Source organism: Rattus norvegicus, chromosome 5, assembly GCF_021556685.1.
Source record: "Rattus norvegicus strain SHRSP/BbbUtx chromosome 5, alternate assembly SHRSP_T2T, whole genome shotgun sequence".
Taxonomy (NCBI): Eukaryota; Metazoa; Chordata; class Mammalia; order Rodentia; family Muridae; genus Rattus; species Rattus norvegicus.
This window is the reverse complement of record NC_141538.1, coordinates 135,804,718-135,830,680: the sequence shown is the minus strand read 5'-3', so window position 1 is coordinate 135,830,680 and position 25,963 is coordinate 135,804,718. Positions and strand designations below refer to the sequence as shown.

Genomic DNA, 25,963 nt, shown 5'->3' with positions numbered 1-25,963 from the left:
GGAGGGAGAGAAGGAGGGAGGAGAGGGAGGGAGGGAGAGAGAGAGAGGGGGAGGGAGGGAGGGAGAGAGAGAACAACTAAACCCCTGAATGAACAACAACCACCACTGCCTTGGGGCTCTAGAATTTATGTGCCCTTTGAAAAGTTCCCAGAACTCCAAATGTCACACAATAATTTGCAGCTGGCAAAACCACACTTCTGCTAGAGCATGAGGTAAATGGTCAGCTGCTTTGGACAGTCTGAAGCAACCCCACATCCCTACACCTGGGATTAAAATGAAAGCATGTTTTATAACATTTCTGTGATTTTTAAAGAAGCCAAAATTCCAGAATTCTCATTACTCAGAGCTATGTAGTGAGACCTATCTTTTTTTTTTTTTTTAAGGTTAAATTTGTTCTTGCAGTTGCTTCATATTTGGCACCACCCATTTTTATTTTTCACTAACTTAACAGACATGGTATTTCTTAAATGGTCTTGACTAATTTGTCACATTCTGTTACATCCTTTCCCCCTTTTAAATACTGTTGGACTATAGCAATGAGAAGGTCAGATGATAGTGTGTCTTCATTAAATTTCCTCTCACTTCACTTTGTGGTCAGCTGGACTTGACAAGTTGATCATTGTTCCCTGTTGTCTTCTGTTATCAGGATCTGGTGATCTGCATCCTGTCTCATCGGAAGTGCTTCTGGGTGCTCAGTATGATTCTTTTATTTGTACTGTGAGATGTCATCAGGTTCTCCTGGTTTGACAATCTCCACATTTATTTCTCTGTTCTTGACCATTCTCTTGATCTAAGATTTGTTTCTAGTTTAGTCTGCATTTCCACTTGAATAGCCTATAGATCTTTTAAGCCTAACATGTCCCCAAACTAAACTGTGGTTTTAGAGAGTTTTTTCTTTTAGATTTATTTATTTTTAAAGCTTTTTATTTATGTGAGTACTGTTGCTGTCTTCAGACACATCAGAAGAGGGTATTAAATCCCATGATAGACAGACAGTCATGAGCCACCATGTTGCTGGGATTTGAACTCAGGACCTCTGGAAGAGCAGCCAGTGCTCTTAACCACTGAGCCTTCTCTCTAGCCCAGATCTATTTATTTTTAATGCGTATGGGTGTTTTGCCTGCATATATGTCTGTGTGTCATATGCATGCCTGGTTCCCACAGAGGCCAGAAGAGGATATTAGATCTCCTGGAACTGGAGGTGTAGACATTTTTTTTTTCTCCCCCCCGAGGTGTAGACATTTGTGTGCTACAATAATGGGTGCTGGGAATTGAACCCTGATCCTCTGCAAGAGCAACCAGTGAGTGCTCTTAATCACTGAGCCATGGTTTTATCTGCCCCAACTAAATCTCTCTCTCTTTTTTTCTTTTCTTTTTTTCTTTTTTTCTTTTTTTCTTTTTTTCTGGATCTGGGGACTGAACCCAGGGCCTTGCGCTTGCTGGGTAAGCGGTCTACCACTGAGCTAAATCTCCAACCCCCACAACTAAACTCTCAATGTTCACTTCCCAGTCTGTATCTTTCCGAAGCTTCCCATGTTACCAAATAGTACCATCATTCAGATTCATTAAGTTATTCAGATCAAGTCTTGGAAGCTGTCACTGATTATGTGTATCTGTGTGAGTATGTGAGTATTCAGGTTCCTGTGGAGTTAGTCCTGTTGGGCCCTGAACTCCATTCTTCTGGAAGGGCAGTAAGAACTCTGAGATGTACCATCTCTCCATAAATGTTGTTGATCCAAAGTCTCACTATGTAACTCAGGTAGGCCAGGGACTCATTAAATAACAGAGGATGGTCTTAGTCTCAAATCTCTTTTTAAACCTAACAAGTACCGATCTGGTTTGTTCCCTTTTTTAAAATTAAAATTAAATTAAAAATTTTAATTTATTGTATATCTGTGATTTAGGGTTTTATTGCTGTGAAGAGACACTGTCACCATGGCAATTCTTTTTTTTTTTTTTTTTTTTTTTTTTCCGGAGCTGGGGACCGAACCCAGGGCCTTGCGCTTCCTAGGCAAGTGCTCTACCACTGAGCTAAATCCCCAACCCAACCCCAGCAATTCTTAAAAGGGAACATATTTAATGGGGCTGGCTTATAAGGTCAGAGGTTATTAGTCCATTATTGTCATGATGGCGGCATGGAAGCAGACATGGTGCTGTCAAGGAGCTGAGAGTTCTCCACGGGATCTGCAGGCAGCATGGGGGAGGGACATCGGGCCTAGCTTGGGCATCTGAAACCCCAAAAAGCCTGCCACCAGTGACATGCTTCCTCTAACAAGGCCACACTTCTCAGTAGTGCTAGTCGCTGTGACCCTAAGGAGGCCATTGTTTCATTCAAAGTACCCACTCTGTGTACCTCCGCTCACAAGTGGAGGTCACAGGACAAGTTGAGGGAATTGATTCTCATGCTATGTGGATTCTAAAGATGGAACTCAATTATCATGAGGCTGTGTGACAAGTTCTTTACCCACCTTTACTGAGCCAACCCGCTAGCCCTATGATTCTGTTCTTAACCTTTCATTTTCCTGTCAGTCCCTCGTGTCTGTTGGGTATACGTTCAGATTGAGGAAACTGCTCTACACGTTCCCACCATTTCTCTGTAAGACAGGGTGGTGGTAGGCCCTATGTTTCAATCCCAGGATTTGAGAGGGAGAGGAAGGTAGATCTTTGTGAGTTTGAGGCCAGCCAAGAGAATCCTGCCAGGGCTGGCGGGGCTGGGGTGGGGTGGGTAGGAGGACTACAGAGTCTTTATAGTCTTACCCTATTAAATCTTTCATGTAAGTTCCTATGCATCTCCTAACTGATCTTCTTGTTCTATTCTTATGGTCTCTTCTGTGATATTTTGCATGTAGAAAATCATTCTGTAGAACCTTAAGTATGAGCTTGTCTCTTTACTAAAAACACCTTTACAGTTGTTTCCATCATAATTTAGATCAAAGTTCAAAGTTCTGATGACTTTGTCCTATAAGACTTTATGTTATCTGGCTCTTGGCTTCATTTCCTCATCTTGTTTACTAGCTCTAGTCACTATGGTTGCCGTGGTGGTCCCCAAGTACAGTAAGCATTTCTGTCTACTTGAGAACATTTTAAAAATTACTATTGCTTTAGGAATTTTTTCACTTATGGTTTCTGTACCTGGAATTCCCTTTTTTTTAGATGGGTGTGTACAGATGGTTTTCTTACTTTGTTCATGTCTGTTGAGATAATACTTCTTTTTTTTTTTCTTTTCTTCAGAGCTGGGGACCGAACCCAAAGCGCTCTACCACTGAGCTAAATCCCCAACCCCATAGTACTTCTTAAAGAAATCTTTCTTGACTATCCATTCCAAAATAACTCTCCAGTTCACTCCCTTTTCTCTTTGTATTCTTATCTTCTATTGGTAGTTTGGTCACAGTTTTTGGTATTTAAAATGAGAGTCATGCTGGAGTCTTGCTGGGCTGTTGGGACTACTCAGTGGGTGTAGGTAGGCAGTTGTTGTGTAAACCGGGTGACCAGAGTTAGATACTTAGAGCCAATGTAAAAAGTGTATCTGCAATTCTAGCACTTCGGGGAGCAAGATGGGTGGTGGAAATAGAATCAACCAGAAGCTCATGGACTATCTAGCTTGAAGGGTGAAGCACAGTGGAAACAGCAGGAGAGACCCTCCCTTAAAAATAATAGATGGTGGTAGAGCGCTTACGCAAGACCCTGGGTTCGGTTCTCAGCTGGGGGGGGAAGGGGGGATGGAAGGAGAGAACCAATTCTTGAAAGTTTTCTCTGACTTTCACCGGTTTTCTTTATTAAGAACCTGTCTTAGAATGGGATATATCTCCATTGATTTGAGAATGTAGTTGAGATCAAAGCTTTAGAGACCCTTCCTTCCTTCTAAATTCTGAGGTATATAGTGTCTCTGCCTGTATCCCACCAAAGCAGAGCTACTTTTTAGTATTGTTAGTCTTTCTGTTAGGTATTTAGGAATGATTTATGAAGCAGAACATTTATCTATAGTTGGTAATAGTTTTTAAAGTTATTTCTTTTTTTTTTTTTTTTTCTTTTCTTTTTTTCAGAGCTGGGGACCGAACCTAGGGCCTTGCGCTTGGTAGGCAAGCGCTCTACCACTGAGCTAAATCCCCAACCCCTTAAAGTTATTTCAAAGGGATAATATGATTTTTGTTCAGGTAACCCTGGGATATTTAGTTTCTGCCTTTGACTGGTAAAAGAAAGACATTGTTATTCTAGCTCAGACTTTGGTCTTTATATTAGTTAGGGAAGCTGACTGGTTCGTGTAATAGATACATCTAGAATGACCTAGCCTGATAGACACTTTTTCATTCTCTAGGTTCTAGTAAGGTCACCTGAGGATGATGACAAAGTGGATGATGGGCCAGCATAATCACTCTCACTTATAATTTACTTCCAGAATCAGTTCCAGGCCTACAGTTAACTGCTAGAAGGCTTAGGACATTATGTAGATGCTTAGGAAGGGGATCATGTTTTCTCAGCTTGTACCTCAAACCTCAGGATCGTTGGGAGAATTTTTAGTTTTCTTTTCTTTCTTTCAGAGCCCACAGAATTTTGAGTTGCCACCATTTTGGATTTAAGGAAATCTGAAAAAACTTGTTTCTCTTTGCTTACCCTATACCCATGAGGCATTGATTATAATCTAGTGTTGGATTGTGATAGTAACTGTGCAGATAAATTAGCTTATGGGGTGGGATGCAGCTTAGTGTACAGGGGGCTTGCCTAGCATATCTTGAAGCCCTGGGCTTAATCACAGCACTGTAAAGCAGATGTGATGGTGTATTAACTCATGAGGCAGACACAGCATCAGAAGTTCAGTCGTCCTTTGCTGTATAGAGAGATTGAGGCCAGCCTGGGAAAACCTGAGACCTTGTCTCCAAAAAAAAAAAAAAAAAAACCAAAAAAACCAAAAAACAAAAAAAAACCCCTAAATGATCCAGTAAGCTACATAGTGCCCCTAAAGTTGGAATTTCATGTAATTTGTAATATTTTCATATTGATAATATTTCATGAAGTATTTGTTTTCCTACTTTCAAAACATAAAAAATAGGGCTAGAGAGATTGAGTTAGCTGTTACGAGCACTGACTGCTCCTCCAGAGGTCCTAAGTTCAATTCCCACACATGGTGGCTCACAACCATCTGTAATGGGATCTGATGCCCTCTTCTCATGTATCTGAAGACAGCTACAGTGTACTCATAAAAATAAAATAGATAAATCTTAAAAAAACTTTAAAAATACTTCTAGCTGCCTATCTGGGTCTGGCAGATATATAGGATTTGGTTTGCCAGTCTTGATCTATGTTATTATATTCAAATCAGTTTGTTTAATCTGTAGTAGTATTTTGATTTATTCATTCTACCTTTTTCCTTTTTTTCGAGACCATCTATATACACCTGGTATAATCTAACCTAGAATTCTCTGTATAGATCAGGCTTGCCTCGTAACATACAGAGATCTGTCTGTCAAGTGCTGGGTATATTGTGACTAAATATCAATTTATTCCTTAGGTTATTTCCATCCTCTTTATTGTAGTGCTGCAGTAAATAATCTTAAGCCTTTTTTATCTTTTTTGCACATGTTCAAGAGTTTCTCTTCTTGGATGTTATTTTCAAAGTGTTTTTGATGTGACTATACCAAATATGCATATGTTCATATTTATGTGTATTTATTTTGAGATAGTCCTGGCTGGCCAGGATGGAATATGTAGGCCAGGTTGGCCTTGAGCTCACAGAGATCCACCTTTCTCTCTGGTCCCTGAGTACTGTATCCCCCTGGAGCTGAAGTACAGGCTGTTATAAACAGCCCATATAGCATGGGTGCTGGGAGTGGACCTTGTGTCCTTTGCAAGAGCAGTAGAGGTTCTTAACCTGCTTCATCCCAGTGTTTTAAAAACATTTTTTCTGTTTTTTGTTTGTTTTTTTTCTAATTGATTGCTTGCAATTCTTCATATCATTTAGATATATTATGGAGAAAAAGCAGGCTTTGAAGTTAGATTTGAATTCTTTGTAGTATAATAGGGTTGAATTTGAAATAAAAATGACTGTCTTAGGACTGAAGAAATGGTTAAGGATTGGAGAGATGGCACTGTGGTTAAGAACACTAGCTCCTCTTTCCCAAGAACTGGGTTCAATTCCCAGTACCCACCTGGTGGATTATAACTTTTATTCCAGGGGATACAATGCTTTTCTTTGATATCTGGGGACACTAGGCATGCATGCATGTGGTACACATGGCAAAACACTCAAGCATATAAAATAACAACAAATCGTAAAAGAGTGAATTAGAAAATGATGGTCACCCTGAGCTGCTCCAAGGAGCCTGAGAGGCTCACAGAGGCTTTGATGGGGAGCTGCAGCAGTAGAGGACGAGGTTACAGAGTGTGCAGTATCTCCAGAACAAGTGAAACAAGTTCTTATGGGGAGATGCTTTTAAAAGTGCCTCCCACCCCTCATATGTGGACAGAGGGATATATACTGCACGTGGTTGATCAGGTTCTGCACCTGAACTTGCTGCCCAATCACACAACTTCCTTGGTTCTAAGTAACAAGGTATTTAAGACAAAGACTGAATGGTTCATTTTCTGGATCAAGCCTCCTCAGAAGATCTCCGTGCTGATGTCTTTGTTCTATGCTGCTGCCTGAGACCATGCTGATGTCTATGACAGGGCTATCGCAGAGACTATGATGTCGATGTCTGTTTTGAGTGCTGCCACCCGAGGTCATGTAGATGTCAATGATTCTGTGCTGCTGCCTGAGGTCACGTTGATGTCCGTGGTCCTTGCTGCTACCCGAAACCATGTGGGAAGCTCATGATCTGTGCTGCCGCAGGCTGTATGGCAAGGAGGCTTCTTTTGCAGTGTATGGACAGCTGCAGGCTCATAACTGAAAGAGAGACATTGAAGGCTGCTGTGACAACCCTCCTTGTCCCCTTAAAGAAACAGTCCAGACAGGAAGCTATCGAAGAGAGTCCATAAAAGTTGTGATAAAGATGCTGAAGTGTAGCTCTCCACAGTTGTGGCTTCTAGTGGGGGCTGGGGGTGAGGGTGAGAAAGGATCCATTTATCTTTAAGGGGCTGGCTTGGGAGTGTGACCATGCTCCAGTGAGAATAAGGGCAACACAGATTGGACTTGGTCTTGTTTTTTTGTGTCAGGGAGACCTCAAGGGTATGTGGGGGGTGGGCCTTGGAGGATTGTAAAGCAAGTGTGATCAGGGTGCATTGTATGAAATTCCTAAATAGTTTATAAAAATATTATGTGGTGATAAAAAGAGTGAGTTCACCCACAAAACTTAAAATGTAAAAAAAAATTAAAAAGTTTTCCATTATATAGGAAAGAAAATCTCATAAGGCTTTGTCTGTTTTATTAATTCTTTCATATTACTTAATTTCTTAGATTGTATTTTTCTCTGTTTTTCTTGAGCTTTCTTATCCTATAGTTCTGATTTGTGTTCTATATCATAAATATATTTAAATTTTTCATTTGGGGTATATTTGTTGTGTTGTGTTTGTATGGTTTATGTGCTGGTTAGTGTATTAATATGTACTGGGGGGTTGGGGATTTGGCTCAGTGGTAGAGCGCTTGCCTAGCAAGCGCAAGGCCCTGGGTTCGGTCCCCAGCTCCGAAAAATAGAAAAGAAAAAAAAAAAATGTACTGGTAGGTGTATTGTGAGGTCAGAGATAGATGTTTGCTGCCTCTTCTCAGTGTTGGCCTTTATATTTTGAGACACTCATTGAACCCTAAGCTTGATTTGACCGAGTAGTAGATGGCCAGTGAACCTCCTGCCTCTCTGTCCCTGTCCATTCCTACCTAACTAATGTTGGGGTTGCAGTCTTGGAGCCTGGCTTTTTATTTGTTTGGTTTTTCAAGACAGTGTTTGTTTCTCTGTGTTGTCTTGGCTGTCCTGGAGCTTGCTTCATAGACCAGGCTGGTCTCTAACTCAGAAATTGACCTGTTTCTGCCTCCTGAGTGCTGGGAATACAGGCGTTCTACATATACCTGCCTGAAGCCTGGCTTTTTATATAGGTTTTGGGAATTGGAACTCTTTTTTTTTTTTCTTTTTTTTTCCGGAGCTGGGGACCGAACCCAGGGCCTTGTGTATGCTAGGCAATGGCTCTACTGCTGAGCTAAATCCCCAACCCCGGGAATTGGAACTCTTAACATTATGCTTGTGTAGCAGCACTTTGCCAATTAAGCCAGCTTTCCAGGCCATTTTAAAATAACCTTTAAAACCATAGATTACAGAAGAAATGGCTGATGTATTTATTTATCTACAGAATCTTTTTTTTCTGATTTTGTTGCGTTTTTTTTTTTCTTGGTTTCCCTTTTGTGCAGAGAAATTCCCTTAGTCATTCTACTAGACTAGGTATGCTATCAACAGATTCTGTTAGTTACCTTTTTTTTTTTTTCTTTTTTTTTCGGAGCTGGGGACCGAACCCAGGGCCTTGCGCTTCTTAGGTAAGCGCTCTACCACTGAGCTAAATCCCCAGCCCCCCTAGTTACCTTTTTAAAGGATATTTTTATATCCATTGCTTCAGGGCTGACTTGTTTCTCTTCAACATTTGTAAGTGTACTACTTTTTCTGGACTAGTTTTTAAGATTTTGTTTATTTCATGTATATGAATACACTGTAGCTGTCTTCAGACACACCAGAAGAGGGCATCGGATCCCTGTTACAGATGGTTGTGAGCCACCATGTGGTTGCTGGGATTTGAACTCAGGACCTCTGGAAGAGCAGTCAGTGCTCTTAACCACTGAGCCATCTCTCCAGCCCCTGGACTAGTTTTTAATGAGAAATTTTTCTTTCAGATGATTTCTCCCTAGAGTGAGTTTCTCCCAACTGCTTCATACTTTTCTCTTTGTTTATGCTTTTTCAGAATTTGTATTTTTTAATGTATTTCTTTGAGTCTATCTGGTTGAAGTTTCCTTACCTCCTTGGACTGTAGGTTTATGGGTCTTTGGTACATTTGGAAAAAGTAACTGCTTACTCTAGCGCCATGTCTGCTCGTCTTGTTCTTTATGAAATGGGTACTGTGGACTTTACATCTTTTTGTTATAATAATTCTACAGGTTCTTGAGTCTCTTTTACAGTTTTCAATCTTATTTCTCTTGATTGATTATATTGAATGTTTTCTATTCTGTGTTCTAATTCAGTTTCTTTCCCTTTTTTCAGTTCTAAAAATCTCTATCCCTCATCTTCCATGGTCTCATTATGTTCTTTGTCTGTCTCGGAAGTCACTATGTCAGAGGTTCTCACCCTGTGGTTGAATGACCCATTCACAGATTGTCTAAGACCAACAGAAAACCTGTGTTTTTATACTACAATCTGCAACAGTACATTTACAAAGTAGCAATTGAAGTAATTTTATGGTTGAGGGTGACCACAACATGAAGAGCTAGCTGGGTTAGGAAGGTTGAGAATCTCTGCATGTATGTAGACCAGGCTGGCCTCAAATTCATTGCCTCTGCCTCCTGCCTGCCAGGATTAAAGGCATGTGCTGCTATACCTGGTTCCTTTTGATTTTTAAAAGATATTTCTATTTTTCTTTGCTGAGGGCTTAACATTTTTGTTTTAAGAATATTTGTAATTGTACATAAAAGTATTTTATCAAGTGTATTTAAAAGTTGCTTGTTTGTTTTGAGACAGAATCTCACAATCTGGCAGGCTTGGAACACACTGTGTAGACTAACTAGCCTAGCCTGAAACTCTCAGGGACCTGTCTGCTTCTGCTTCCTGAGCACTGGGATTAAAGGTCTATCATATTATGCCCTACCTTAAGACATTTTTTTCCCTTTGACTTTTTCTTTTGTGGTCTGATGATTAAAAAATATAATTTTGAGGTTTTATTTGTTTTTATTTTATGTGTAGGGGTGTTTTACCTGCTTGTATGCATTTGCACCATGTCCATACAATGCCTGCAGAAGGGCATTGGATCCTTCTGGAGCAGTTGTGATTCGCCATGTGGATGATAGATTTGAACCCAGGTCCTCTGGAAGATCAGCTAGAACTCTTAACCACTGAGCCATCATTCTTTTGCCCCTCCTTGCTGTTTTTGGAACGGATAGACTGGACTTTGTAGCTGAAGATAATTTTGAACTTCTAATTATCCTTTTACTTCCCTAATACTAAAAGTGTGTGCTACCACTACTCCCAGTTTATGAATCGTTGGGGTTAGAAGGCAGGGGTTTGTGCACGGCAGACAAGCATTTTATCAATTGAGCTAGATCCTTAGTACCCTGTTAGTTGATCGATTGATTGATTGAGAACTATTTGATTATTTTCTCATTTGCTTTTTATGTCATTTATTTTTAAGTTATTGTTTTTCTGGTCACTGTGGAGAATACACACACACACACACACACACACACACACACACACACACACACACACACGACCTAAATTTATTTGTTTTTATTTTTTACTGTGCTAGGGATCAAACCATGATCTTAGATATGCTAGGTAAATAAATACTCTACCACTGACCTAACATCCTCTAACCGTTAAATTTCTTACTAAGTTGAATTGTATCAATTTAACTTTAATTGGATGCAAAACTTTTCTTTCTTTCCTCCTCTTCCTCCTCCTTCCCTCTTCTTCTTCCTCCTCTTCTTTTTCTTCTCCCCTCCACCCCCCCCCCCCCCAATAACATTCCTCTGTGTAACAGCTCTGGCAGTCCAGGAAGCTTGCTGTGCCACCAGGTTGGCCTCAAACTGAGAGACCCACCTTCCTCTGATTCCTGACTGCTAAGATTAAAGGTGGACACCACCCCTGTGCAGCTACCTTTCCCTCCCTCCCTCCCTCCCTCCCTCCCTCCCTCCCTCCCTCCTTCCCTACCTTCCTTCCTTCCTTCCCTTTCTTTTCGCTTTTTGAGATGGGGTTTCTGTGTGTAATAACTTTGGCTGTCCTGGGGCTCTGGCCTCCTGGTGTTTAAGGTACATCCCACCACGCCTGGCTTCAAAGCTTTTATTTGTATATAACTCCTTTACCCATGTATGTCGTTCTTTTTTTTTCTTCCAAATTACATTTTTATACATTGTTTATCCAGTAATATAAATTTTTAATCTTTGAGATGCTGTGGTCCTTTAAATCTTGTAGGTTAAAAACAGTTGTCTGGTGCAGTAAGTTTCATCTGGGGCTGAGGCAGGAAGATACTAAGTTTGAGATTAGTGTGGGCAATATAAGAAACCTTGTCTCATAAAGTAAAACAAAGTGGAGAGAGGGAGGGAGGGAGGGAGTGAGGGAGGGGGGAGGGAGAGGGAGAGAGAGGTGAGGGAGGGTAGGTAGGTATAGGTGTGATTATAAACCAGAAATACAGAAATATTGGCTTTCATATTTGCCCATGCAAGTTGTCTTCATTGAGTTTTTTGTTTATTTGCTTTTAAAGGAGAGCTAAGTTTCTGTTTACTGTCTTTATTTTAACATGAGGACCTGAATGTGGTGGCAGCAGATGATTGTACATAGTAGGAAGGCAGAGGCAGGGGGATCTCTAGGTTCAAGGCCAGCCTGGTCTACAGAACAAATTCCAGGATAGTTAAGGAGAAAAGAAAACTAATTTTAGCAGGAATAATTTTTATCTCGCATTTCTGACAGGGTGGGTGCAGTGGTGGCTTCTTCAGCTTTTGTTCACCTGAGCGTGTCTTCGTTTCCCTTATTTTTAAGGATAGGGTTTTTTTTTTTTAAAGGTTTGTTTATTTATTTTATGTATATGAGTCTTCATGCACACCAGAAAAGGGAATCAGATCTCATTACAGATGGTTGCTGGGAATTGAACTTTGGACTTGGGGAAGAGCAGTCAGTGCTTTTAACTGCTGAGCCATCTCTCCAGCCCTTCAAGGATAGCTTTGATAGACTTATTTGATAGACTTATAAAATATTTAAAAAATATTTTAAAGTTACATTTATTGATGTATTTGTGAGTATGTGTGCCATGGCATTGCGTGTGAGTGCCAGGAGGTCAGAAGACAGTGAGGGAACTGAATGAAATGCACTGGAATTCTTTGTCCACAACATGTCTCATGTCAACCTGTAAGCATGCTGAGTAAGTAGGAATAACTTCATTTAAAAATGACCATTTTAAAATCCCTTTTAGTACTGGAATTGGCTAAGATAAGAACTTTGAAAAAGGTTTTTTCTTTTTGTTTGTTTGCTTTTTGAGATAGGGCTTCTCTGTATAGTACTGACTGTTCTGGAACGCAGAGATCTGCCTGCTTCTGTCTCCCTCCCAGGTGCTGGGATTAATGGTGTGTGACACCACCGCTCAGTGCAAAGCTTTGTCTTTCTAGAGAGGCAGTAGCAGTTAAAAATCCTAAAATGGAAAAAAAAAATCCTAAAATGTGTGTATCCCCCCTCCCTCAGCTGTGTTTATTTTATGAAACAAGGTTACACACACACACACACACACACACACACACACACACACACACACCTCTCTTAAATTAATAAGGCATATCTAGAATGGGAATTCTAATATACAATAAGATGTTTTAAATTATGTTTAATTTTATATATGTGCATATGTGTATATACGTGTGAAAGCCAGCGGCATTGGATCTCTCTGGAGCTAGTTACAGGCAATTGAGAGTTATCTGATGGTGGTGCTGTGAACAAAGTTTAGGTCCCCTGCAAAAACTGTATAACTAACTTCTGAGTCATCTCTTTAGCTTTGTCCTAGAACTTGTGCTGTAGACCAGGCTTGCCTTAAACTCAGATTCATCTGCCTGAGAGAGAAAGGGCAGTGCTGGAATCATTATGTCTTGCTTCAGCCCTGTTAAGTTTTAAAACAGTGTAAAAGTATAATGACCATAGATTGCCTTACTTAGTTATTTTCAGGAAATTTGGTAGTAGATTAAATTTTGCCCTCATTGTTTTTAATTAATTAACTTTTATTTAAGGGTCAGTCATGGTCGGGGCAAACCTTTAATCTCAGCACTGGTAGGCAGAAACAGGCAGATCTCTGAATTCAAGGCTAGCCTGGACTACAGATGATGGAGTTCCAGGACAGCCAGTGCTATACAGAGAAACCCTGTCTTAATAAAATACAAAATAAATAAATGGGTATTTTGCCTGCCTGCATGTCTGTGCACCATGTGTGTGCCTTGTGCTCACAGAGGCCAGAAGAGGGCATCTGATGTCCTGGAACTGGAGTGACTGACGGTTGTAAATCACCATGTGAGTTCCTGGAATTTAACCCAGGTTCTCTGGAAGAACAGCCAGTGTTTTTACCTGCTGAGTTATCTAGACAGGCAGTCTGCTATTGACTTATCTTTCTAGTCTCTGCCCATGCTAATTTAGACTCACAAAGATACATTAAAAAAAAAAAAGCCAAAACTTCAAATACAAGAAAACAATGACATGAAATACGTGACAGGATTATATTAAATCAGTATTCAGTAAAAACAAAGTAGAAAGTTTTATCTCCTTTTGAGATGTGAGGAAGGGCCAGTAAAAGTGAGAGACAAACTGTATGTAGCATGTTATTCTGGCTTCAGTCTGTCCCAGTTATAGAACTACTTAGAAAAAGATGCTTTTACACTTGGACATTTTTTTTATTGGTTATTTTATTCATTTATATTTCATAAGTAATCCCCCTTCCAGATTTCCTCTCTGGAAACTCTCTATTCCACACTTCTAACTGCCGCCAAAGAGGTTCCTTCCATTCCTTGAACAGTGGGGTAGTTTTGTTGATTTTTGGGGTGAGGCAGTTATACCTTATGAAGGTGCTCCCCTACTTTCACACTGTTGTGATGAAGAGGGAAATGTCTCCTCAGCATCTTTATGATCAAGCACTCAAAATTTAAACTAAGAAACATTGTAGCAAGCAGAAGTCACAGGCAAAGCACAAAAGTAGATGCTGGAGCAGAGCAGAAGACAAAGACAGCCAATGACCAAACCAACAGTTCTGAAAGAAAACAGAAATAAACCAAATGCTGGGAAAACAAGACAACTGGAGTGGTTTATTTTAAAGCCAGCAGCCATGCTTGGGCTGACTCCGAGACTAAAGGTATTTGTCGCCAAGCCTGATGGCCTGGTTTTGGTTCCTGGAGCTCACATGGTAGAAGACTGCCTCTTCCACGTTTTCCTGTGACTTCATGTTCATCGGTGTGAGTGGGAGGGCCTCCATGTGAGTACTGGGAACTGAACGGCAGTCCTCTGCAAGAGCACAGCTGTTCCTCAAACAAAATACCGCAAAACAGTCAGTTTACGTATTTTTTGTATTTTTTAACAGTTCTCGAGACCAAGGCCAGGATGTCTGAGCTCAGAGTGTTGGCAGATTTGGAGTCTTCTGAGGACACTTCTTGCTGTGTTCTCATGTGATAGAAGTGATGATGAGAGAGAGAGAGAGGGAGGGAGGGAGGGATGGAGAGAAGGAGAGAGAGAGAGAGAGAGAGAGAGAGAGAGAGAGAGAGAGAGAGAGAATTGCACTCATTATGAGTAAGTGTATTATATTGAAATGTACTAAGTCGTGGGCCAATCCTTTCAGTTTTCCTTTGGCGTTTGTTTCATGGTGACAGTTCATGTCCTTCAGTAGTATACTAAGCAGTATTTAGGAAACATGTTTCTGATCCAGGTTTATCACTCTTGGGTGTTTACTCAAAAGACTTGAAGTTCAACTATCAGAAGTATTTGTACAGCAGTGTTTTCTGCAGTGCTTTTTGGGTCAGTAAGATGGGTCTGCAGGTAAAGGACTTGCTGTCAATGCACGGAATGGGAAGAGAATGGATTCCTGAGTTGTGTTCTGACCCCTACACTTGTACTGTGCATTTGCTTACCCCCTCCAATGAATGAATGTTTTAAAAAGATTGGTACTTTAAACATTTATGTTTACTTTATGTTACGGGTATTTTGTTTGCATGTATGTCAAGTGCATGCAGTTCCTGTGGAGACCAGAAGAGGGCATTGGATCCTCTGGGACTGCAGTGAACAGATGTTCTGAGCTGCCATTTGAATGCTGGGAATTGAACCCTGGCTTTCTGGAATTGGAGCTAATGTTCTTAACTGCTGAGTCATCTCTGTATCTAGTTCTAATGATACCTTTTAATTGCAATGACTGTTGTATGGATGTTTAATATAAAGTTTGTTAGAAAAGTTACTAAAGATTCATGTTTCACCTCTTTTTCATTGAAGGATATGGTTTCTGGACTTAGTCCCCTGCTCTTCAGAAAGCTTAGTAATCCTGACATATTTTCACCTACTGGAAAAGCTAAACTCCAGCGACAACTTAGTCAGGATGACTGTAAGTTACGGAGAGGAAGCCTGGCCAGTTCTCTGTCAGGTAAATATCGGACTTGTTTTTTTTTTTTTTTTTTTTAAATGGAATGTGGGAAATGGACACAATGTGCTTAGCATGCATACAACCTGGGTTCAACCTCCAGAACCAAAGTGGGGGGATGGGGATAATTGTGGGGCTGTGTCATTAATATATAGAGATATATCAATTAACTTGTCATCTTGATAGCCTCCTCTTTGATATGTTCCCACAGAATACTGTAGGAAAACCTGTTTTCTTTCCACTACTTATTCATAGATTCTCTGAATGCTTGCCGTCTGAGCAGCATAGATAGCTGCTAGCGGACTAGTACTCCTGGCTACTCCAGGACTAATTCTGTCCTTTTACAGCTTTGTAGATGTCACATCCTTTTCTTATCACCCCACCTCCCCACTCCCCACCTCCACTCCTACTCCCACCCCCTCTTTTCATGACGGAAAAACCCAGGATCTTGTATATGCTAGCCATGTGCTCTGCTACTGTGCAGAATCCCATAACTTCCTGACTCCTGTAAAGAAGAGACAGTTATAAAATCTGATAGACAAAGTTAGAAAAGAAGTCTTAGTCCAGGTCAAAAACAGTTGAGCTAGAGTAATTTTAATCCATTAATAGCCTGGAGTGTGGCCATAGAGAAGAGAGCAGAGAAAAGAACTCCTGCTGTGCTGCTTCCCCAGTAGTGCCCAGTTCTCATTTCTTTTCTTTCAGTTCCTTCTTGGTCATATTCTTCTTGGCTTTGTCTTTATCTGGTGTGCTGTCATTTTCATTTTGCTATTTCTGCTCTTATTATTTTTTTTTATAGAATTCTGTTCATCTTTTAGGAATAGGATCATCTGTTGATTATCCATGACAAATTGAACTTTACAAAAAGTCCTGATTTGTGTAAATGTATGGGTGTGGGTGTATACCATGGTGTGTGTGCATGTGGGGACCAGAGGACAATTTTTAGGAGTTGCTTCTCTCTATCATGCTGATCTGGGGGGATCATTGAAATTATCAGGCTTGGCTACAAGTACCTTTACCCATGAGCCATTGCAGTAGTCCTGTAAATAGAGTTTTGAATTAAGGATTAAAAGGAAAAAACTAGCAGTGTGGTGGGGAGGCAGAGGCAAGCAGATCTTTGAGTTTGAGGCTAGTCTTGTCTGCAGAGCAAGTTCCAACATAGCCAGAGCCACACAGAGAAATTTTGTCTCAAAAAACCAAAAATATACAAAGAAAGAAACAAAGAAATATAAAACGAAAAACAAAAGGAAATAAATCTGGTGTTGTGTAGACAGTGTAGCAGTTAAGAGCACTTGTTCTTGCTTCTATTTGATTGCTAGCAAGCTGCCTGGTGACCATCTGTATCTCCAGTTTGAGGGGAACCTGACTCTTCAGACTTTTGCAGGCACCAGGCATGCATACACACACACACATTTAGGCTAAACATACATATAAATTTTAAAATATTAAAAAAAAAACTGTAGGTGCTGGAATGATAATTTAGTTGGTTAGGCCATGTGTGGTAGAATCACTTAGAATCCCAGTGCTGTGGAAGTTTCTGGAATTTACTGAACTGTCAGGCACACAGCCCAGCCTACTTGGTGAATTCCAGGTCACTGAGAAACCTTGTCTTTGTCACTCACAGAAACAAGTGGATGGTACCTGAGAAAGGACATCCAGTGTTGTCCTCTGGTTTCCACATGTGTGTACCTTCATACACACATGCATTTGTGCACACATAGAATTTTTAGATCAGGCTGGCCTCAAACTCACAGATCCTCCCCTTCTGGATGCTAAGTTTAAAGGTATGTGTGTGCTACCGTGCCTTGGCTTTTAATTTTATTTTTACAGTTAGGTGGTTAAATTTCCCACCCCAAGGGAATCAAATTCTGGTCCTTTGGAAGGGCAGCAAGTAGTCTTAGCCACTGAGAAATCTCTCCAACCTCTTTTATTTTGCTTTTATTTTTTGCGTCAGGGTCTCTATGCAGTCCTGGCCAGCCTGGAACCAGCTATGTAGACCAGGCAGCAGACTCACCTTCTTTGTTCCTCAAGTGCTAGGATTAAAGGTGTTCACCACCACACTGAGCGTTTTTTCCTCTTTAGATTAAAATTTTTATTTTATATGTATGGATATTTCCCTTGTTTGTGATGGGGGTTGGGTCCCCGAGAACTGAACTTAGTTGTGAGCAAGCGCCCTGAACTGTTGAGCCATCTCTTTAACTTTTTCTGTTAGTTACCTAGCACCATTAGCCCCTGTGCGATGCTTTGCGATGCTAAATCTGTTCTATTCTGTGTGGAAGTTTTAGTGTTCTAAATTGTGGAAATTAAATGTTTGACTATCTGTATTTCCACTTGACTTCAGCCTTTTATCTTTTTTTTTTAAACAAATTACTTAAATTTTTTTTTTTTTAATGTTTGAGTGTTTTGACTGTGTGTATGTCTGTCCACCAGAATTGGAACTGGATTTCAGACATTAGTCACCATGTGAGTTCTGGGACTCAAACCATGTTCTGAACCATTTCCCCATTGCCCCAGCTTTGTATCTTGCTTCATGCCTTAGGTGTTTTAATTTTTTTTTTTTCTTTTTGTTCCTTTTTGAGAGAGGTTCTTACTGAGTATCCCTGGCTAGCTTGGAACTTGCTCTGTAGGCCAGGATTATCTCCTCAGCAGTCATGGAGATAGATCAGTCTGCATCTGCCTTCCAAGTGTTGAATAAAATTCGTGTCCCCATGCCCAGCAGCTGTTTTCATTAGTCAGTACTGCACCTATCTTAGATTTTTTCTGGGAAAACTGATTTTTGCTTAACTTGATTTCAGGTAGATTTCTTTATTCTTGTATAGCTTGTACCTTTCTTTTCCTGGTTTTGTTAGTTATGTTCTACCTGTCTGCTTTCAATATTTCTCCCTCTCTATCTCTCTATCTATCTATTTTGTTGTTTAGTTTTATATTTATTTTTTCTTTTTAAATATAATTTAAAACAAATTATGTGCATTGTTGTTTTGCCTGCATGTATGTCTGTGTGAGGGGGTCTGTACAGCCCTGGGACTGTAGTTATAGACAGCTGTGAGCTGCCATGTGGGTGCTGGAAATTGAACCTTGGTCAGTGCTCTTTTTTTTTTTTTTTTGATCCAAGATATAATTGCCCACTTAAACATACAAAGTCTGGTACTAGCCGTCCCTTGAGAACATTAATAACAACCTGTAAATACACAGAGCAGAATTTTAACATCACCTGCCATCTTGTCCTGCCACGGCTTCTCCCCTCTCTCTCCCTCCTCTTCCTTTCTCTTCGCCTCCTCCTCTTCCTTCAAACTTCTCTCCCGCCCATCCTTCCTTCTCCTCCAATGACAGACCTCCTTCTATCTTGTACCTGCCCCTCACCTGTACTTTACAAATTCAATGGGGAGAAGTTTCTGGTGAAGTCACCTGATTCCTGAGTATGTGACTAGGCAGCTGTCCTTGGGGCAGTGGAATTAGCATCAAAATACAGATAACTCCAGGGCAAACCACAACATTTCCCCCTTTTTGTCCAGTTAAAAAGCCTTTTCACTTATATATAAATTGAGTACAATTATTACCATTCTACAATTTATAAAGCATATGATATTCTCAATACCCAGTCCATCACTATATCAGTTAAACAGAACATTTAGTTATCCATTCCAGCTTAAGAAAGGCTTAAAATCTATATTATATCTTGGCTAGCTTGTATAACTATCTGATAACTATCCAATAAAATATGTATATTCAAAGTTAAAGAGCCAGATAAGCTCTGAGACTATAATCAGTCTTCAACCCCGTCAGAAATCTGGGAATGACCAAATATCTATACACAAAGGAAGCCTAACACGGCTTCCAGAACTGAGAGGTTGTAGAGACAAATCTCCACTATCACAGTCCCCAGTTAGCAATATGTGAGTGCAAGTCTTCAGCCTTCTGGCCCAAAATCAACTGACAGACTCTTGAAATGCAGATTTTGAAGGGCTGATCACCCTGTCTTGGCAGAGTTTATCAGTCAACTATTCTGCATAGTTTGTCCTTTTCTGGACAGTACTAGTCTGCAGATGAAACAGGCGGTTTTGTCCAGTGGCTGCCTAGTCACACAGTATTGCCTCACCTGGAGGTAGAGATGTTCACATTCTTCATTAACTCCACCGAAGGGGAACTGTTAGGAGCAGATATGTCTCAACAAAAGATAAATAACTTTAAATCTCAAATTTTGTGGATTTCTGATGTTTTTGAAAACCATCTACCTATAAAGACAATCTTGTCTTTATATCTTAATATCTTGAAAGCACTCTCACAAACTCAGAGCCATGACTTTGCTATTTGGCCCTTAACTCACATGTGTAATCAACTCAGAAGTTTGTAATGACATCAATAGAAGGACTGGCTCTAAACCTTGTACTTTTAATCTCTTTTAACAAATAAATTCTATATCAAAACAAAGATATGAATTTAGCTTAGTTAACAAATAAGATTATGACTGTATAACTCAATCTACCTAATTCCTCCCCGTTAAATTACAACCAATTTTAAATTCCTCATAAAAACAACTTTAGAATAATCGCTTTCAGCCCCCCAAAGTCCAGGGAATTGGGGCGACGACTCCTCTATAACTTCTTCAAGCTGTACATGGGCGTTGAGATATCCTTAGGGGTAGGGGGTAGGAAGAATGAAGCAAATGCTGTAGCTGATGTGTCCTGACTGGACCCAGCTGAAAGTCCTTGAGACCAGGATTCCAAGTAGGCACACTCTGTAAAATACAACTCTCAAGACAAAAGTTTAGAATCGAGATATCTTTTTGTTTGATTCTCCTGAATAAATTTTTCAGGTGGTCTACCTCTATCAAATCTGATCAGTATGACTCTGTGAGGTTTCCAGAGCCTAATCACACTTTTTAAAAACACAAAGACAAAATCTTTCTCCCAAAATACTGTGTTCCTTAGTCTGAAACCAGAAAAGCTTATATCTTGCACTCTCTCCCAGAGTAATAATATAACCATAAAACTCATAGTCACACCCATCATGAAGACTAAACAATTTTTTTAAAAAGGAAGTAAGCTAAACAATGAGCCTGATAGGCTTTTGTACTCTATGATATCAGGAAATTAACCCAAAATTCCCGTGGAGCCCACATTAAGAGAATTTGAGCTTCCTATTGTGGTAAATATAAAAAGTAACCACAAACCCTTGCTAGCTGGCATCAACGAGCCATATGACCTTTAGCGGGGTAATTCATAAAACAAACCAAATACCTTTTATCAATTCCAGTATCAGTAAGCAACATATCAAACCAGGACTTTAGCCCAAAATATCTCAATCTGTCAAACTCTCTACCCGGAGCCACAGATTTTTATTTAACCTTAATAACTTCTATAATATATGCCTGCATTCACTCTCACTGGTGTTACAGGCATTTATCACAACTCTCTACTTGGAGTTAGTGACCAATTTTTCCCTATCTAAGTTCCGAACCATAGATGAAAATCCCCAAATGATTCCACCACGTGATTTGGGTAATCTCTGTACTCTCCTTAAAACAAACTTAAACACCTTCTATCAATTCTAAAACCAACAAACAACTTAAAACTCAGGACTTTAGCCCCAAATATATCCATCTGTTAAGCTCTCTACCCGGAGCCACAGATTTTTCTTTAACCTTAATAACTTCTACAATATATGCCTGCAATCACTCTCCCAGGTGTTACAGACATTTCATCACAACTCTCTTACTTGGAGTTAGTGACTAATTTTTCTCTATCTAAGTTCTGAACTGTGGATGAAAATCCCCACCTGATTCAGGTAATCTCTTTACTCTCTTCTTTCTTTCTTTTCCTTTCTTTCCTTCTTTTCCTTCCTTCCTTCCTTCCTTCCTTCCTTCCTTCCTTCCTTCCTTCCTTCCTTCCTCTCTCTCTCTCTCTCTCTCTCTCTCTCTCTTTCTTTCTTTCTTTCTTTCTTTCTTATTTATTTATTTATTTTCGAAGCTGGGGACTGAATCCAGGGCCTTGTGCTTGCTAGGCAAGCGCTCTACCACTGAGCTAAATCCCCAACCCCTACTCTCTTCTTTCTAAAAACAAACTTAATCACTTTTTAATAATACCTATAATAAAGAAGTATCTTGTGTAACTAGGATTTCAACCCAAAATTCCTGTGGAGCCCACGTTAAAAAGAATATGAGTATCCTGAAAGACTTTCTAAACAACTTTCTTTAAAAAGCAGCTTTTAATCTCTAACTCTCTGATCTGCCATTGCTTCTCACACAGCAGGGGACCTACAGCCTGCCAGCCCAGTTGGCTTCCCCATTTCTTTGTTTGAATTCCCGCACTTAAGATATCACATGACTTAACATGGTGCTGGCCTCCTCTTACTTAGAAAATAAAAACTTTCTCTCAACTCTCAGGATTACTAGTGATTCTTGCCCATCACCTTAGCTTGCCATCTGTTGTTGTAAAAATATAAAAATAAAAAGTATTGTTGGTCTTTTACCCTGCTGGGTCTACACCATGGTGCCCCAAGATATCTGCTAGATATCATGGTGGAAACACATCCCAGCCGCACACTTTCCTACACTCAAACCGTCACATAAAAGAACACATAACACAATAATCTTGGATCCAATTGGTAAGATATAATTGCCCACATACAAAGCCCGGTACTGTCCATCCCTTGAGAACATTAATAACAACCTGTAAATACACAGAGCAGAATCTAACATCACCTGCCATCTTGTTCTGCCGCGGCTTCTCCCCTCTCTCTCTGGTCAGCGCTCTTAACTACTGAGCCATCTCTCAAGTCCCCAGAGTCATTCTTTTTTTTTTTTTTTTTTGGTTCTTTTTTTCGGAGCTGGGGACCAAACCCAGGGCCTTGTGCTTCCTAGGTAAGCGCTCTACCACTGAGCTAGATCCCCAGCCCCCCCAGAGTCATTCTTATTAAATTGTGTTGTTGTTTTGTTTGTGATGCTACAAGCAGCACAACTTGGTTGCAGGCCTTGGCGTGTAGCTTCTGTTGTCCTCAGAATGGGTGTGAAGCCTAAGCTCGGACAGCTCTGCCTTCTCATTCCGACTGTTGGGATTACATGTTGTTAGCATGCCAAGCAGATTGTAGCCATTCTCAATCTTTATTTTCTCCTCAATTTTAATTTTGTTTGGTTTTATGAGGTTGTTGTCCAAATGAATTGGATCTTATTTTGTTTGCAACAATAACAAGAAAACTCTCAATAATGAAGGTTTTGTCATGTACAGGAAGAGTTTTCAAGTGAACCGAGTCGTCAGGATAACGCCAGTGGGAAGTCTAGGGCACAACAGTGAAGTTGAGTGGGAGAATGTGAAGAGGAGGAGATGAAGCTACACAGATACTCTGAAGTTGGCCATATTCTTTAAAGAATTATTTGTTTTATTTGTATGACTACACTGTTGCTCTCTTCAGACACCAGGAGAGGGCATCAGATCCCATTACAGATGGTACCTCTAGAGGAATGGTCAGTGCTCTTGACCACTGAGCCATCTCTTCGGCCCAGAATTCTCTTTAGAATGATAAAAGGTTTGACTTAATTCCTTATAAACATTGGGAAAGCCCTCAGATGTCTCTCAAAGGAAATAGATGTCACAGTCACATTCATTTTGGTTAGTAGTAGTATGAAGGATGTGAAAAAATGGGGGGAATGGGACTGGTACATCCCTTGCAAAAACCACTGCAACTCTAGGCACTTAGTGTTCACAGGTGACTTTCATATAGTTCCCCTTCCCACCCCTGAGGGAGATAGGGTCTTACTGTATTATCCTGACTGCCTTGGTACATGCTATGTGGCCCAAGCTGGCCTTGAACTCTTGTTTGTACCCCTTTGTCTAACTTGACTTTCACTTATATTTCCGTGCAATAAAAGTAGTTGGTGAACCTGGACTGAACACATTGAATCTGGTGAAAACAATGCAGCTTCAGTGTTTGTCTGTGAAACCACAAGGCTCACACTTGTTTCGAATAATATTTCTCCACTTAGGTAGGCCTTAGAAAACTTTTAAAAAATTTTATTTTATGTATATGAGAACACTGTAGCTGTCTTCAGACACCAGGAGAGGGCATCAGATCCCATTACAGATGGTTGTGAGCCACCACGTGGTTGCTGGGAACTGAACTTTGGAAGAGTAGCCCATGCTCTTAACTACTGAGCCATCTGTTCAGCCCCTAGAAAACTCTTAAGACTGCAGTTTATGTGTTATGGTGAGAATTGAGCGCGGCTGTGAATGTTACTGAGACTGAATATCCTCAACTCTCCCTAGCGTCCCACGTGCAGGTCTCATCATCACGACATTTAATTTGGCCCCGTCACACATATTCTTAGTGGGTGGATGTGACATGCTCTTGCTTTGTGTCAGTATTATTTTGCCACCTGAGAGCATTGCGTTTGTATTTTTCTTTTCATCCACTTGTCAACATATAAGCACATGAGTGTTTTCTGCCTTTTCTTTGAAGGTAAGCAGCTGCTCCCTTTGTCCAGCAGTGTACACAGCAGTGTGGGACAGGTAACTTGGCAGTCTACAGGAGAAGCATCAAACTTGGTTCGAATGAGAAACCAATCTCTTGGACAGTCTGCACCTTCCCTTACTGCTGGCTTGGTAAGTGTAAAGAATTGGGGTTGCCATAGAAAACTTTGATCCTTATTTATCATTGATGTTTGTTCTATAATCATTTTTAAAATTTTAGTAATTCTTACAAGATTGAAATTTTAATTACATAGGTTCTGATCTCTTTATAACATTTTATAACTTGTATAACTGATTAATGATTATCAAGAGAATAACTGATTATGTTTTTTTTTTTGTTTTTGTTGTTGTTTATGTTTTTGTTTTTGTTTTTGTTTTTGGTTCTTTTTTTCGGAGCTGGGGACCGAACCCAGGGCCTTGCGCTTCCTAGGCAAGCACTCTACCGCTGAGCTAAATCCCCAACCCCTGTTTTTGTTTTTTGTTTTTGAAGACAGGGTTTCTGTGTGTATCCCTGGCTGTCTTAGAACTCACTTCGTAGACCAGGCTGACCTCTGCCTCCTAGAGCCAGTATAAAGTTGTATTGCTTCTGTGTACTGCTCTGGCAAATACTGGACATCTGAATATGTAGTAAAGGAAAGAATGGGCTCTGACCTTTCTAAATTTTACTTATTTCTGTGTGTGGGACTGGGGTACAGTGGAAGTCAGAGAGGGTGTCAGATGCCGTGAATCTGGGGTTAGAGGTGGTGGTGAGCTGCTGCAGTGGGTGCCAAGAACTGAATTCAGGTTCCCTGGGAAACAGTAACCGATCTTAACCACTGAGTCCTTTCCCCATCCTGCCTGCTCTTTATCTAGTCTTTGTATGATATGCAGGCCTTGATAAAGGTTAAGAATTTTACTCTCTGCCCTATTACCTCCCATGGCTTTGCCTGGACCAGAGATAACCATTGATACCCCACTAATCTCATAGTATTCTGTCTGTCCTTTAAGACAACTCATAGTCGTAATTTTGAAGATAGAATAACAGAAAACTTGCTCCTTCTAAATGTAATTCTATTCATCTATATCTTGGCATTAAGCCTTTTGGGTCGAGAAGCATTGAGTAGAAAGCTCGCTACATTGCTCGCCCCTGGGAAGTGTGGGCAGATGGAAGAAGAGTTCCTGTAGCAGGTAGAAAGACAACCTGTGTACCAAAGGATTTCCTGGTACCACTTGAGTTTTTCCTGGTATCGCTATGAATTCAGAACTCATAGAATTGGAGTGATGGCTATGTTTCTGAATTACGGTTTTTAAAAGTAGAATACATTTATACATCATTTACACTATACTGCTCATCCGTCTAAAGTATATTTCGTGACACGCTTGGCTACCACTGTATCCAGTGTTAGGACATTGTTATTGCTTTAGAAAGAACCACCTGCAGCCTCCTTATGTCACCTCTGTACATGCTGATTCCCTAGTTCTGGGCAGCCACAGATGTATTTTCTACCAACACAGGTTTGCCTATTCTGTGATTCAGTTTATGGTTTTGATTCTTCTCATATAAATTTAATCACATCATATGTGGTCTTTAGGATTGGCTTCAAATGTTTTTTAAGGTTCATTCAAGTTGGATGTGTCAGTATTTTTGCTTCTAAGTAATATTCTTTTATATAGACATATTTTCATATTTATTATTTGCTAGGTACTTGTTCTGCTTCCACCTTTTGACAATTATGAGTAATGTTTCTATGAAATAGATATATAGAGTTCTATGAGAACATGTTTATTTGTCTTGCATATGTGTATGTGTGTGTTTACACATGTATAAATATGGAATTACCCTTAATATGGTAACTACCTTTAATTATTTGAAGAATTTTGGTTTCTTTATATGTTTTGTCATTTTTAGCTATCATTTTGACTTTAGTCATCCAGATAAGAGTAAAGTAGTATGTTGTTACTTTGCTCATCTCCGTAATAACTAACAATGTTGATCATCTTTTCATGTGCTTATTGGACAATTTATATCTTCTTTGAAGAAATGTCTGCACTTTTTGTTCATTTTAAAACTGAGTACTCTTTATTTATTTTATATTGACTTGATTCTTGTTATAGGTGGCTTTCAAAATTCATGAATTCTGTATCCTGCCAATTGAATTTAGGAGAAAAAATATTTTAGAATATTCCAGTATAACAGGATGAGTTTCTTGGCACAGAAACCTTTTATTAATTATGAAAGCTTGGCTTTATCATAGGCTTGT

General features: G+C 40.0%; 1 protein-coding gene and 1 long non-coding RNA gene across 9 annotated transcripts in view; both read left to right on the top strand.

The window, feature by feature from the left end:
* Positions 1 to 25,963, top strand: part of LOC148005993 (uncharacterized) — a 1,435,680-nt gene that overhangs the window by 1,085,751 nt on the left and 323,966 nt on the right. The window lies entirely within an intron of this gene.
* The window catches only part of Mast2 (microtubule associated serine/threonine kinase 2), a 139,375-nt gene that overhangs the window by 7,757 nt on the left and 105,655 nt on the right, over positions 1 to 25,963 (top strand). For all 8 annotated transcript variants that reach the window (XM_087549550.1, XM_087549549.1, XM_087549548.1 and 5 more), the window contains 2 exon segments: positions 15,120 to 15,267; positions 23,713 to 23,855. In XM_087549550.1, the coding sequence (XP_087405676.1) occupies positions 15,120 to 15,267; positions 23,713 to 23,855 (291 nt within the window).